Raw genomic sequence first — 15,330 nt, forward strand, 5'->3', positions numbered from 1 at the left:
TGCTAAAATCTGCTTTGCTTCAAGCTCAGGCAGCTTTGCAAGTCTATTTTATTCCCTATAAAGTAAAATGCCTACCTAGAACAAAAACTACTATTTATTTATCTTCACAGAATGTATAGATTACCATTTGTTTGTCTTTCTACCCATGCACTTATTATTTTGGCAGATGCTTTCAAATCTTGGAAATTCACCAGCTTTATTTCACTCTTGAAAAAATCCCTGTTGCTATGGAGATACTGCTCCTTCACGTGGAAGCCTTCTTGAAGGTAGAGGGCATTTGCGAGATTAAATGCAAATTCTTTATTTTCTTCTGAAATGACAGAAACCAGCTTTTGGAGCTCCGAAAACTCCTCACCTAAAGACAGAGATTTGTGTATTAGTCAAATTTTAATGATCTAAATAATGGTATACATTGTACTGGAAAAGTTTCCGAATGAAGGCATATCATTGTGGATGAGTTCTCTTCCCCTTACGTTGGCACCACACAGTATAGCTGACTCTCGATAAATGCTGCTCCACTTTCAGAATGTGACAATGCAGCTGAGGATTGTTTTGTGTTAAAGGTAATTGGCTGTGTAAGAAATATGGTGGTACAAAATAATGTTTGTTACTGTAGCAGAGATACAATTAGCTCTCTCTGTCTCCTAAGGGAGTAACAGCACAATTGAGAACGGTGAAAAGCATTTCTGTTGAACTGTAAAGGGATGAAAGAGCTGATTTATTAATCCGTGAGAAAAACTGTCCATATCGGTGCCCTTCTAATAGGAAATCTAGCCGTACAGATGGAATAGAGAGCTGGCAATACATAGTAGTTGGAAAGCTACATGTTTGATCCTTGTCCGTACTATGTTAGGTGAGCAGCTACCCTTTGGATTCTACTTTATCTTATGCAATGAAATCAAAGAAATACATCATACTAAGCAATAAATGTGCAGCTTACCTGTTTTTTAGGGAAAAAAAAAAATTAACCACTTGAAGACCAGGCTTTTTCTGATACTTTTCGCTTATATGCAACAATCAATATTTTTTGCTAGAAAATGATTTAGAAGCCCCAAACATTATATATTTTTTTAAAGCAGAGGCACTAGAAAATTAAATTGGTGGGATAACCCAATTTTTTGTAAAATATATGATAAAAAAGATGATGTAAATAGATTTCAAACATGTCATGCTTTAAAATTTTGAATGTCCACGCAACAGCAACAAACGACGTAAATTTTACTATCCATAGGCGACATTTAAAAGCCTTTACAGGTTACCACTTTAGAATTACAGAGGAGGTCTGATGCTAGAATTACTGCCTGTGATCTGACGTTCACAGTGATACCTTACATGTGTGGGCAGTCGCTATTGCGTGTGTGCCCCCAAAACCAAGATAAGTGTGATTAAATGCTTTTCTTTTTTAACCCCTTGGTGCCGAGCATACAAAAATTAGCTGCCTCACTGGAATGGGCTTTTTTCCGTGGAGCCGCTAATTTGCATACCTGTCTCTGTGCTGGGAGCATGCCGCACGGCGTGCTCCCAACACAAAAACTGGGGTGTCAGTGAGAGCCCCGGGTTCTGTTCTAACAAAACTCTCGATTCCAGGTCACAAGATCGCTGTGAAAATTTCTGATTGGATATCACAGTGATCATCACTGTGAAGCCCGTCCCCCTTGTTTTTTCTCTGTGAATGGAAGAGAGAGATACATTATATCTCTCTCTGTCCTTTCAGAGATAAAAAAACATGTTTGTAAAAAAATAATAATAAAAAAAATTAAATAAAAATAAATAAATAAAAATACCTAGATCAAGGTTTGCCAGGGTTAGTGTTTTGGCCAAGGTCAGGGTTAAAGGTCAAGGTGAGTATTTTTTTCTGTCAGGATTTTTTTTTTCATTTGCAAATCATTATCAGTGTCAGTGGCAGGATTAAAAAAAAAAAAAGTAAAATGCGCACTATAGTTTCTGGGCCGCACTACAGGTACAAACAACTAACATACACATATGTGGTATTGCTGCGAACGTCAGGAGCAGGAGAAATTATTTTGGGTTGTTCTTTGGTCGTTGGTTATGGCAGTAGCAAGAAATATATAACTAAATTTAAAAAAATAATTTTTTATTCTATTTTGGGTCAGTTTTTCCTTGATAATAAAAAGAACTCAGAAGATGTCCATTACCATTTACCACCAAATGAAAGCCCAATTTGTCCTGAAAAAAAACAAGGTATAATCCACCTGGATGTACAAAGTAGTTGTGATGATATGTGCAGTTTTGCTAACATGTCAACGTTGCAAAATTGTGCTTAAAAATGGTGCAGTTTAGTTCCGAGTAAACTGGAAGTGGTGTCAGGTCATCGCTTCTGAGTTACTATGTAACAGTCAAGCAAAGCCGATTCTGTCTTTGTTCAGCTCTGTGATCAGCTGGCGGTCGTGCCAGCTGGTCGATTGGGACTCACAGTGGAACAGGAGATCCTGTTAAAGCTGCAGAAAGTTGTGGGAGGGACGGGACATCCCCTCCCGCTGCTTGTAATAGCAATTGAGTGGCTAGTTAGCCGCTCTGATTGCTATTACAAGAGAGACTACTGTTGGCTCTAAAAAACAGCATCAGAATGCCTGCAGCTGTGGGCATTATCCTGGTACAATCACTTAAAGTCCAACGACGTACCAGGTACGTGACTGGTTGGCAAGTGGGTAACACTTTTTTGTTCATATAAATGATGCTGTGTCTTGTTCAAGCTTATTTTGTGCATGCATTTACACGTTGTATGGGTAATCATCTGATATAAGGCTTTGTTTACATGTGTGACTGAAGGCCTCTGACTGCAGAGCTGAAAGTTACCAGGGCCAGTGGCCGCGTTAGGACACAGTGCAGCAATCATACTGCGGTGCAGAAAATGTATGCAACAGTTCACATTCAGCAGGCAGTGTTGCAGCCAAACGTGACCCTTTCAACTGCAACCACATGTAAAGCAGTGCGGTGGGCTTTCAATGGTTAACACAGGCATTGAAGTGTGTAAACAGATCACCTCTGAGCTGCCTGCTGAATGCCTCTGAAAAGCAATCTGTGGTGCCTCTTATATACTGCGGAATGATTTTCAGAGGGGTAGAAAATGTATAAACAAGGCATAAGTAGGCCTGCCAGAACACATCTACATTCAGTTGTTGCTGTCGTATGCAGATGTATGGCCTAGTTCACTCAAGCTTCAACCTATGTAAGGCTTAGTTCACACTTACAGTGGGGGGGGGGGGGGTGGTAAAAACAAGTGGTTGAGCCATGTCCTCCCCCAAAGCTGAAAAGGCAGCCATAGGGGGTTATACATATGAAAAAATGATCCCCTCACCACACACAACCCAAGACCAAACTCCCTCAAGAGCTGGTTCTGGCCAACTCAGTAGATTCTTTCCTGAATGCACATAATATAACTGGATACTAATATTTATAGGTAAAGTTGATCCAGGGAATATATGATTGCCTCTCGGGAGATCAGGAAGGAGTTTTTTTTCCTTTGCTGGATCAAATTGGATCAAGCTTTATTGGGGTTTTGTCCCTTCCTCTGGAACAAATGTAGGAATTGGATAGTGTATATGGAGGTTTTCTATTTGTGTGTGTTGTTTTTGTTTTGTTTTCTCTGTTGATTGAACTTGTGTCTTTTTTCAACCAGAATAACTGTGTAACCAGTGTAAATGAATGGGGCCACACAACAACAACCACGTGTATTGTGGGTTTGTGTGTATTTAAACAGGACGAAAGCTCTGCAAATGCTCTGTAAAAGTTCACATTATATGGCACTTATACAATCAGAAGCCTGTGTGACCTGGGAATAACAGCTAGTTTACACCAGCATTGATCTCGCTTTTCAGAGGGCATTTGACAGGCAGGGAGAAGCATTGTGTAGCCTTTTCACCGCTTGTTTTTAAACCTGCACTAGCATGACAGCAGAGATAACTTTTCACAGGGCATATGTACTCCACCCCCCCACCACCACCACATTGGTGTAAACAAGGCTTTTTTCTAAGTAATCACATTCCCTCTGTTTTCAGCTGCACAGAGAGCTTGGGGAGGAGAAACACTGCAGAACACTGGTCTTTACAGTGAACGGCTGTGAAAAGGGAGGAGTGTCAGCACAAGTCTGATCATTGGAGGAGAGCATGCTGAGTTACCAGCACAGCTAGAAAACTGACCACGGTGTGTTCTGCTTAATGTGGTCAGTTTTTAATAGGACAGCAGAGGGACTGGCAGGAACACCAGGGATTTCACACTAAGGAAGCAACGCAAAGAGAAAATAATACTTTTTTAAACAAGTATATGGTATAGCAGGCACATATCAGGAATAAGAAATTTTTGGTTTACATATTTTTTAACTCAATGTATTTTAAATGCAAGAAGTGTAAGTGCCTTTATATGACCTGTTATAGCCTCTTGCGATCCTCTGTGTTGCAGATCTCAGACTGCAAGAGGGAGAAGCAACACAAGCAGATAATCAGTTGTGCTGCAACATTAATGTGCTAACAAGGAACATGCTGATGGGAGGAGAGAGCAGAGTGATACAGAGACGAGCTCATCAGTGCTCTGCTGCTCCTTTACTCCATAGCTTTAATTTCTGCATCTGCATCCGCTATGGAAAATATCAAACCCACTAAGTTTCAAAATTACCTGCTGCTGAAGAGTTTATTTAAAGTGGAACTTTAGTCAGAAAAAGTCCTGCTATATCACTTCAGGCTGGCCCCTTTTGCAAGTATAGCTATATAAAACATTAAAAATAAATGCCTATAATGTTTAAAATCCAGTAGGGCTATGTCTAACCCTGTGCTCTGCACGTGCTCAGTTGTCCTGTACTCTCTGCACTGTGCCGATAATCAGTGATTCACTATAGGCCAATCAGCTGATGGCCACAAGATTTACTGCAGAGCTGAAAGGAGGCAACAGCAATGACATAGACCACAGTGCCAAGGGAACACAGATTAGGGAGGGAGAAAATGAAAGCAGGAGAGGTTACAGGACAAAATCTGCTGTCAGAGAGATAAAAAAGACATATCTTATCTCCCTGATTATCTCTCCTTTCTCCTGCACAGCCTGAAAATTCACGGCTGTAAAAAACTTCTTCAGGCTCCTTCTCTAGCTGATCCAACACATACAATCAAGGCTGGAAATGCACATATTTTAATCACAGAAAGTGACATGTAGCTTTTCAGATCAAGGAAAGGGGGAGAGTTCTGAATAAGGAAGTGACTGCTCTGGGCTTCAAGAAAATGGCAGCCTCCGGCAAGAAGAAACAGGAGAAATGCTGGAGGCAACACACACTAATTTTGGTAGCACAGTTATTAACGTGGAATGTATGTTCCTTGCTAAGGAACATTACTTGTTATCAAACTGTGATGGGTAAAATTAAATCAGAAAAGTAATGAGAAGCCCAAGAGCCAAGTGTTCTGTATCTAATGGGGTGGATTGTGTTGAATTAATTCTGTGATGGACATCATTATACACGGAGGCCTAAGGTAATCAACTTTTTTTTTTTTTTGCTTTTTTTAAAACAAATATATGGCAACCTTTATTGATAGACCCCGATAGGCACAGGAGCACCAAGCATGGCCAGTCAATTCATGGCTCATGATAGGCCCCTCAAATCATTCAAAATTGTATTGATTTTGTGATTTAATGACAAAATTAAACAGTGTGACCTATCAATGAATAGATTGACCTATTTGAGCAATCCATCACATCTGTAGAAGAATTTGCTATTCTGTCTCATACATTTCCTAGACAAAGGTTGTAAGGCTGTCAAGAGAGTATGAATATATGTATGCCATCTAAAAGACTGAGAGACCAACATCTCTACGTGGTCTTTTCAGGTTCACCAGTGATCATATTATTAACAGTATTTGTGCAGAGCTTTCTCTCCTAATTATTTTGCAAAACATAGTAAATGTGAGATGTTATTGTAAAGGTATGCTTAATGAATCCCACAGGCTTGAATAAACAAGAAAATCCTATGTCTTCTTTTAATATGTCCGGGGATGAAGCTTTATAGACAGAAGTGGGAATGTGTTGCACAAAGGAGCTGCATGTAAGAAGGCAGATGCAACATATAAAAAGAAGAAGAAAACAAAACGGTGAAGACATTTTAAATATACTATAATATGTCCTTGTGATTAAAATATTATAAATCAATGCACAGGAGGATTTGAAGAGGTTCCACATCTTTAAAAGCTAACTGGTGACTCATCTCAGCAACAAAATATTTCAAAGCTAATGAATGACTCATCACTCAAAAAGTGTAGAAAAAAATTGTATGATGTGTTCACACAACTATGGATGCCTTTTATCTACTGCCAAGGCCTTCTTATGACCCTATTCATAGTGCTGCCAAGCAGTGCAGAAACCCCTCCATAGACGTGGTCTACACACCCTCTCTATACACAGCAGTGAAAAGCATCATCATTAGTTAAACATGAGCATGATTTTACATAAAACATGATTTTACCTGTCGTTTTCAATACAGTAATCTGCATTAGGCTTTAAGCTTGAAAGAGATATCAGTATCTTTGTAACTGCGTAGTCCTTAAGGATGTTTGCTGGAAACTCGGATGCTTCTCAATATAATATATTTATTGGTTACAAAATATCGGTACAGGATCTACAGATGCCAAAGAGTTTTAGTGAAAGCCTTCCTCATAGCATATGATAAGCTATGAGGAAATATTTTGCCGAAACGCGTTGGCACCTGTAGATCCTGTACCGATATTTTGTAACCAATAAAGATATTTTATGGAGAAGCATCCGAGTTGCCTGCTAACATCTTTAAGGACTACATTGAGACAAATGAACGCTTTAGCCTGAGTGCTGGCCTCCAGCTCTCATTAACAACACAGCCGTTGAGCTTGGGTGAGTTTAATTTCATCTCTGTAACTGCCCTTTAAGAAATGGGAGCCACGCAGCTTGGGATTGGTTGTTAGCTTGTCAATTGAGGGAGTAGTTTAGTAAGGGCATAAATAATGGGGGTGGAGTCAGAGGGAGTAGATGAAGAAAGTGGGCTGGTGTAGTGACAGCTGTCAATGTGCTGGGAAGAAGGAAAGAGATAATCGTTTCCTTGACTTGGGGATAACAAAGCTATGCCGTGTTCTCCCCAGGAGGAAGAGTTACATTCCCTCTTGGAGATTATATTGATTTAAGTGGAACTCCAACTAGATGGAAGGTTGAATGTGATATTAATTAAAGTGGTTGTAAACCCTTACATATACACAGTGAAATGAGTGGCCTCCTACCACCCAATCCTCCTACAAAGGTTGTACCTGTCTATCTGCAGTCTTCTCTTCTCTACATCAATTTAAAGTCTAGAATTTATAAAGCTTGTCTGTGCTTTCAGAAAACAGAGGCGGACAGCTGAAATTACACAGTTCAGAGCTCAGCCAGGAGAGCTGATTGGAGAGAAGGGACACACCCCTGCATACAACACACAGGAACAGAGCTAACAGTGTCAATTGCAAGCTGTGTGCCAAAGATCCCTCCCCATCACTTTTTTTCTCATGGTGTCAGGAAAACTAGTCAACAGTGATTCATGCTGATAGCAGACAGAAATGACGCTTAAGCTGGCCATACATTCTACTGTACATTTTTCCTGTACAAATTTCCTTTAGATTTGCTTTGTTCACATTTAATGTTTGAAGTTTACAACCACTGTAAAGTGTACCTTCACCCAAAAGGGGAGGTTTCACTTGTTTGCCTCCTCCACCATTCCTCTTTAACATTTGGCATTTCATTTTTTTGGGGGGCGGGGGGGTACATGGTTTTGAAAGGCATCCGCTGCCACTTCATCCCAGATCTCAATTCCCCCCCCCCCCTCGCCTGCAGCCTTCTGGGAAACATCATAGGTCCCAGAAGACTGCATGACCATTCACGAAGCACAGTGTGACTCCTACATGCACAGTGGGAAGTCGGCTCTGAAGTCATCACAGACAGTTTTACCTTAGGTACAGGCTTGGATGAGGACCCCTGGACAGGTAAGTGTCCTTATATTAAAAGTCAGCAACTACAGTATTTGTAGCTGCTGACTTTGAATTTTTTTTTTTGGGGGGCGGGTACCTGATTTTGACAGGTGCCCACTCCCACTTCCGCCCAGATCACAATTCATGCCCCCTGGAGCACAGGGTGGCTCGTGTATGCACAGTGGGAAGCCAGCTGTGAACCTGCAAGGCAGTCCCACTATAAGTGCCACCATTACTAGTAAAAATAAAAAAAAATCCCAGTATGTATATCGCCATTTGTAAACGCTATAACACGTAAACCAATTAATTTACACGTATTGGGATTTTTTTTAGTAAAGACATGTAGCAGAATTACATTTTGGCATAAATTTATGACAAAATTTGATTTTTTCAATTTTTTTACTGGACATGTTTAATAGCAAAAAGTCAAAAATGTTTTTTTTTCTCAAAACTGTCGGTATTTTTTTTTATAGTGCAAAAAAACAAAAACTGCACAGGCGATCAAATACCACTGAAAGAAAGCTCAATTTGTGGGGAAAAAAGACGCAAATTTAATTTGGGTGTAGTGTTGCATGACTGCGCAATTGTCAGTTAAAGTAACACAGTGCCATAATGTAAAAAATGGCCTGCTCAGGAAGGGGGGTAAATCCTCAGGAGGGCAAGTGGTTATAGGCTTGGGTGAGGACCCCTGGACAGGTGAGTGTCCTAATATTAAAAGTCAGCAACTACAGTATTTGTAGCTGCTGACTTTGAATTGTTTTTGAGGGGTTACCTGATTTTGGCAGGTGCCCGCTCCCACTTCCGCCCAGGTAACAATTACCCCCTAGCCTTCGCCAGCAGCCTTTTGGGACACATCATAGGTCCCAGAATACTGCAGGATCATTTATGAAGCACAGCGTGGCTCATGCTTGTACAGTGAGAAGTCAGCTGTGAAGCCGCAAGGCATCACAAATGGTTTACCTTAGTTACAGGCTTGGGTGAGGACCCCTGGACAGGTAAGTGTCCTTATATTAAAAGTCAGCAACTACAGTGTTTGTAGCTGCTGACTTTGAATTCTTTTTTTTTTTTTTGGGGGGGGGGGACTGAAGGTCCTCTTTAAAGTAAGTTTACAAAAAAATGTAATTGTCCTGAGATCTAGCCACTCAACATTTATCAGATGTACAAAGCTAGAATTGAAACATTTATCGACAGTATTGCTACTGTTGCTAAATGTGACAAATCCGATTCAGAGCTATTGGTTTTCAGGAAGCAAGACTCTTTGGATATGGTACGGATTATAAGGGGGAACTCCACATAAAAAAAAAAAAGAAAAAAAAACCCATGTGCACAAAATGTAAAACGCTTCAACCCCCCCCCCAAAAAAAAAAATTAATAATTACCAGGAACATACTCTGCTCAGGTGTGACTGCATTCTTTACTGTGCTTAAGCCATACCCTGAAATGTACCTTTTGCCTGGAATTTGTTGTGAAAAATAACAGAGCACTTCCTGATATGTCAGGGTGACTAGGCACATCTGTGCTTACAGCCTCATAGCTGTGTATCTGCAGTGTGAGATCTAGGGCACTTCTGCCTCTGACTGCTAGTGTCAGGAGATTTGGAGTGAGATTTGGAGATGTCACTACTGTGCTGTTCACTGTTGTCCTTCTGGAGGAGCTGGTATGAGGAAGCAAAGCCCTGCCTCCATCATCAAGATGGTGGCCACCACACAGAGACACAGAGCAGAACATGGCATGGTAAGTCAGTAACAGGTAAGGTCAGCTACAAGGAGACTAGTTCTTTGCCCTCCTGTTTTTTTTTCCATTCCTCATTCATTTCAATCAGGTATGATTAGGTTGGGTTGTACTATGTCCTGTAGCAATGTGTTTTGAATTTGGAAAAAAATACATTTGTTTCAATGCAGGAAAGCCAGTCAGTAATCATAGACAGACAAGGCTGTGAATAGATAGTACTGTCAGTCCCACAAAGACCATTACTAAATCCAATTTTTGAATCTATTCACCTATGATTGATATCCTGTCCAAAGATGATTGCAAAACAAATAGGTTGCAGTTACAAGCCCATCTTTCTCATCTCTCCCGAGCTCTGTGCTCACAAATAGCCCACCAATACGTGAATAATCCTGGCTTTAGAGAGGGCTGACCCTATTTGCTGCCAGTATAAAGAAGCATTGATTAGCCTTCTTGTATCCAGCAAACAGCATGCAGAAAGTATGGATGTGGGATTAATAAAATGTAGACTCACTTTCTTGATTTCCCTGCAGTTTTAGAACTTCCTTTATTTGTTGAGATGTTGCTCCTCTCGCTCCCAGTTTTATCATTCCTAGAATCAAAGTAGCACCAAGTGGGGAAAAAATAATGTTCTCTTCGGTGTTAACTGAACGTATTGCCTGGTGCAGATCCACAGCAAATTCAGTAATAGTGTCTCCCCAGAGCCTTGGAGCCGCACTGGATACACTAACTCCAGCCAGAGTCACAGCAAACAGGAGTATAAGGGGTCTCTTCATTGTAATACAATTTCCAAGTACTCTTCTGGGATCTGAAAATGAAAGTGCACAGTTAAGAAAAAAAACAGCAAAGGTAGCTTCAGGATCTTCGCCAGTTTTACTTCCTCTAAACACTTACTGAGTTTAAAGTAGATGTAAAACCCAAACTGAATGATATTAAAGTGTTACTAAACCCACAACAGTAAAATCAGTCTATATATGTAGTAAAGCATGCTTGTTATACTCACTGTGGAGCCTAAGGGGTTAATCCTCTGCATTGTGTAAAAAGGCTGTTTGTTCCTGTCTTCTCTAATCCTGCCCTTCTTCTACTGTCCCCAGTCCATCTGTTGATAGTACAGAGCTCTAGGAGTCACTCTGCACATTCTAAGTTTGGTGTGTATTGCTATAGATTGTTTTTTCTTGGGAGAGTGCATGTGATCAACACAGGGCCAATCAGCACTGTCCAGACAGAGGGTCCGGGGTTATGCAGCCTCAAAGGACAGTCAGAGCAGAATGAAAATTCCTCCTACAATCTTTAACCGGTGCTCAGCCAGACACTGATGGAATTCACAAGATTGCTATGTACTGCTGATGAAAAAAGGTATTTAGCAGTTTATATTTACTGAAATAAATGCATTTCCATGTTCTGTATACTGTGGGAGACCAGATATCATGAATGCAGGGCCCGGGTTTAGTAACGCTTTAAGTTTGGTAAAGCACTGTGGATCATACTCAACTGAAATGTTTAGTAAATAAAATGATTGTTTTTACAAATTTTCATCTAGTGTTGCATCTTAGTGCTGCTAGTCTCCTACAGCCACCTCTTGTCTACATGAATACATGCTAGCAGTGTTTCCTGATGAAGACGACAGTGAACCATACCTTCCTAAATTGTGTTCAAAATACACAGCCACCTGTAGTTTCTCCTTGAAACCTGTATGTAAGGGTAACAATACAGGGCAACTGGTGGACAGGGATAAAACATTGCCATCCTGTTTTTGAATTATTAACATTTTATTAAAAGTTGCAGACATAAAAAATTAAAAAAGTACGCAAAGCCAAAAATATACAACTATCTGATGTATGTATTGAAGAGAAGGGGAGGAGCAAAGGAATCAAAAATCACATCAAGAGAGCAAAAATCCACTTTAAATTAAGCTAGATTTGACTCAAAGTGGAAATACTGTGTCTTCTACCATTAAAGCAGTATTAAACCCAAAAGGAAAACTTTTATTATGCTGCAGCTTACCAATTCTTAGGTGCGATGGTTGCTTTCTTTCGCTTATTTTTATCTGGCAATCTAGCCAGTAAGTCTGTTGTTTTTCAAAAGAACACACTCTTGCAAAGATGTAGCATTTACATTGTTGAGACAAACCATTTACCACTGACAGGGGTGCTTACACTAATCAGCTATATTTATTTATGTAATATCTTTATCCCAAAAGGGAAATAAATTGTTGTTGTAACTGCTTATCCCCATATCGGCACGGTAAAACATAAATGCGCCATCCAGGAGTTTGGCTGTAAACCTGGGTGCCACATATGTTTGTGTTCCTGTGTTTGTGCTGGGAACACAGTGTGTTCCCAGCACAGAGAATGGGCTCTCACTGAGATTCCCAGATTTTGTACTAATGATTGTGACCCTGGACTCCCTGTTCCTGGTCACCTGATCACTGTAATAGCCTCTGATTGGCTATCACAGTTGTCAGTTAATGTGCAGCCTGCCCCTGTGATTTCTTTCTCTTCTGAATGGAGAGAAAGATACATTGTATATTTCTCTCCTTGCAGGAGAGAAAGATGTAAGCAAGAAAAAGTGTGTATAAAAATAATTTACATTGTTTTAAAAATTAAGAAAAAGATATCTAAATTGAGGTTTGATCCGGGTCAGAGTCAGGGTTAGTGTTAGGGTCAAGTCAAAGGTCAGGGTCAGCATTATTTGGGTAGGATTTTAAAAAAAAATGCATATTTTAAATTAGTGTTAGTGTTTTAGGTTGGATAAAAAAAGCAAAATGCACACAATTATTTTTGGGCCTTACTATGGGTACAGACAACAAATAACATACACATGTGGTATCGCTGCAATTGTCAGGAGCAGGGGTATTTATTTTGGTTGACTACTACTACTATTTTGGGCCAGTTTTCCTTTGTTAATAAGAAAAAGCAGATATTGTTACCATTCACCACCAAATGAAAGCCCAATTTATCCTGAACACAAAGTAGTTTCAATCATATGTACAGTTTTAATAACACATGCCAAAGTTGCAAGATTGGGTCTGGACATTAAGGTTTGTTTTGCCCTAGGTCAAGAAGGGGTGATAAAGTGTGACCTAGAGTTTGGCTTCAGTTTGTTAGTGTATCTAAATCTGCTAGTGCATCTAACAGTCCCCTCCCCACCAGAGTGAACATACTGCTGTCCAAAAGTGCTTCTTGTGCTCCTTCATCCAGAGTGTGGGCATTCTAATACAGGAGGTGTGTTACTGACCAGATGACCAAGTGAAAACAGAGGGAAAAAAGCCTAATAAAAAAGAAAATGAATGCATCCACCATATCTAATGACTGAAAAGCTGCAATTAATTACATTTCTGGTTTTGGGTTTAATAATATTTATTAACATTAATGAGTCAACCAATTGTCTTCATTATTTGTGTTTGCATAGGTAACAAATCCAATTACTTTATGAGTGCAATTCATTCATAAGTGCAATCACTGCAAATTGTGTGTGCACTGTAGTGACCGTACCATGAACACTGATACAGATGCATCCATATTCATGATATGTGCTCTTTCATGTTGTCCCATAGACTACATCCTAGCCAATCTGGAACTATTTTGGTATGATTTATGTTTGGCAATGCGTGACATGCTGTCTTCATTCACAATGTAATAAATAGGTACATGGCTACAACTGCTGTCAGTATGGTCACAACTGAGCACAGTGCCAAAAATGTATACTTACTACTTACCCTTCAATATCAAGAAATTTTAAATATTCTAATGTAGAGGTAATATATATATATATATATATATATACAGTTGTGTTCAAAATAATAGCAGTGTGTTGAAAAAAGTGAATAAAGCTCAAAATCCTTCTAACAGCTTTTATTTCCATACACACAAATGCATTGGGAACACTACACATTCTATTCCAAATCAAAACATGAAGAAAAATATATCAAATTTGTGTTGTTCCTCTAAAAAGAAAAGTGAATATTAGACTGTTCAAAAAAATAGCAGTGTTTGTATTCTTCTTTACAAAATCAAACATTCACTACATAAACTGAAAAATATTTGAAGATTTTGCTTTCCTTTGAATCACTTAATATTTAGTTGTATGACCACTGTTTCTGAGAACTGCTGTATATCTGGGCTGCATGGAGTCAACCAACTTCTGGCACCTGTGAACAGGTATTCCACCCCAGGATGATTGGACTACATTCCACAGTTCTTCTCTATTTCTTGGTTTTGCCTCAGAAACTGCATTTTTGATGTCACCCCACAAGTTTTCTATTGGATTAAGATCCGGGGATTGGGCTGGCCACTCCATAACGTCAATCTTGTTGGTCTGGAACCAAGATGTTGCATGTTTACTGGTGTGTTTGGGGTCGTTGTTTTGTTGGAACACCCATTTCAAGGGCATTTCCTCTTCAGCATAAGGCAGCATGACCTCTTCAAGTATTCTGATGTATTCAAACTGATCCATGATCCCTGGTATGCGATAAATAGGCCCAACACCGTAGTATGAGAAACATCCCCATATCATGATGCTTGCGCAACCATGATTCTGTGGCTTGAATTCAGTGTTTGGGGGTCGTCTGACAAGCTGTCTCCGGCCACTAGACCCAAAAAGAACAATCTTACGTTCATCAGTCCACAAAATGTTGCGCCATTTCTCTTTAGGCCAGTCAATGTGCTCTTTGGCAAATTGTAACCTCTTCAGCATGTCTTTTTTTCAACAGTGGGACTTTGCGGGGGCTTCTTGCAGATAGCTTGGCTTCACATAGGCGTCTTCTAATTGTAACAGTACTCACGGGTAACTTTAGACCTTCTTTGATCTTCCTGGAGCTGATTGTTGGCTGAGTCCTTGCCATTTTGGCTATTCTTCTATTCATTTGAATGGTAGTTTTTCGCTTTCTTCCACGTCTTTCAGGTTTTGGTTGCCATTTTAAAGCATTTGCGATCATTTTAGCTGAGCAGCCTATCATTTTCCGCACTTCTTTAAATGTTTTCCCCTCTCCAATCAACTTTTTAATCAAGGTACGCTGTTCTTCTGAACAATGTCTGGAACTACCCATTTTCCTCAGAATTTCAGAGAGAAATGCACTGTAACCAGCATGTCCAACATTTGCTGCCTTTCTTCCTTAAATAAGGGCAATAATTGCCACCTGTTTTTCAAAGAATGAATGACCTCACTAATAGAACTCCACACTGCTATTATTTTGAACATGCCCCTTTCAATTAGTGATTCAATGACACAGAATCAGCAGCATGCATGTCATGATTGTTGGGTCTGTTGGATTTCTATTACTCTACTACACCTGCTAGTAAATTATTTGCCATGTAGAAATATCATTTCTACCAAAAACAGTGATTGATCAGGTTAGTGATGTCTGACTGCTATTATTTTGAACACAACTGTATATATAGTAAATGGAACATATATAACACATGCTTATTACCATTTGAAGAATATTAACAAACATATACAGCAATGCAAAGATTTTGGTGAAAAGCAAATATGGAAAACCTTATTTTACAATCATACCTTAGCCTAAACGTATGTACTCCTATGTCTGTACTGGTCAAAAGGCACTACATTATATTAAACTAATTTAAGCTTATTCAGTAGTATAGTGCAGCATCAAGAGCAATATTACTGTACACCCACA

At 39.6% G+C, this 15,330-nt stretch overlaps 1 protein-coding gene across 1 annotated transcript in view; it reads right to left on the reverse strand.

The window, feature by feature from the left end:
• The window catches only part of SERPINI2 (serpin family I member 2), a 42,566-nt gene extending 32,062 nt beyond the window's left edge, over positions 1–10,504 (reverse strand). Inside the window, exons 1-2 of the mRNA XM_089675674.1 lie at positions 10,204–10,504; positions 125–355 (exon numbers count right to left, since the gene is read on the reverse strand). Coding sequence (XP_089531800.1) covers positions 125–355; positions 10,204–10,465 — 493 coding nt within the window. The 5' untranslated portion in view covers positions 10,466–10,504. The remainder of the gene's footprint in view (positions 1–124; positions 356–10,203) is intronic.
• Between the last annotated feature and the right edge of the window lie 4,826 nt (positions 10,505–15,330).

This window comes from Staurois parvus, unplaced genomic scaffold, assembly GCF_062004578.1.
Source record: "Staurois parvus isolate SC_StPar_1 unplaced genomic scaffold, SC_StPar_1.0 ptg000155l, whole genome shotgun sequence".
Taxonomy (NCBI): Eukaryota; Metazoa; Chordata; class Amphibia; order Anura; family Ranidae; genus Staurois; species Staurois parvus.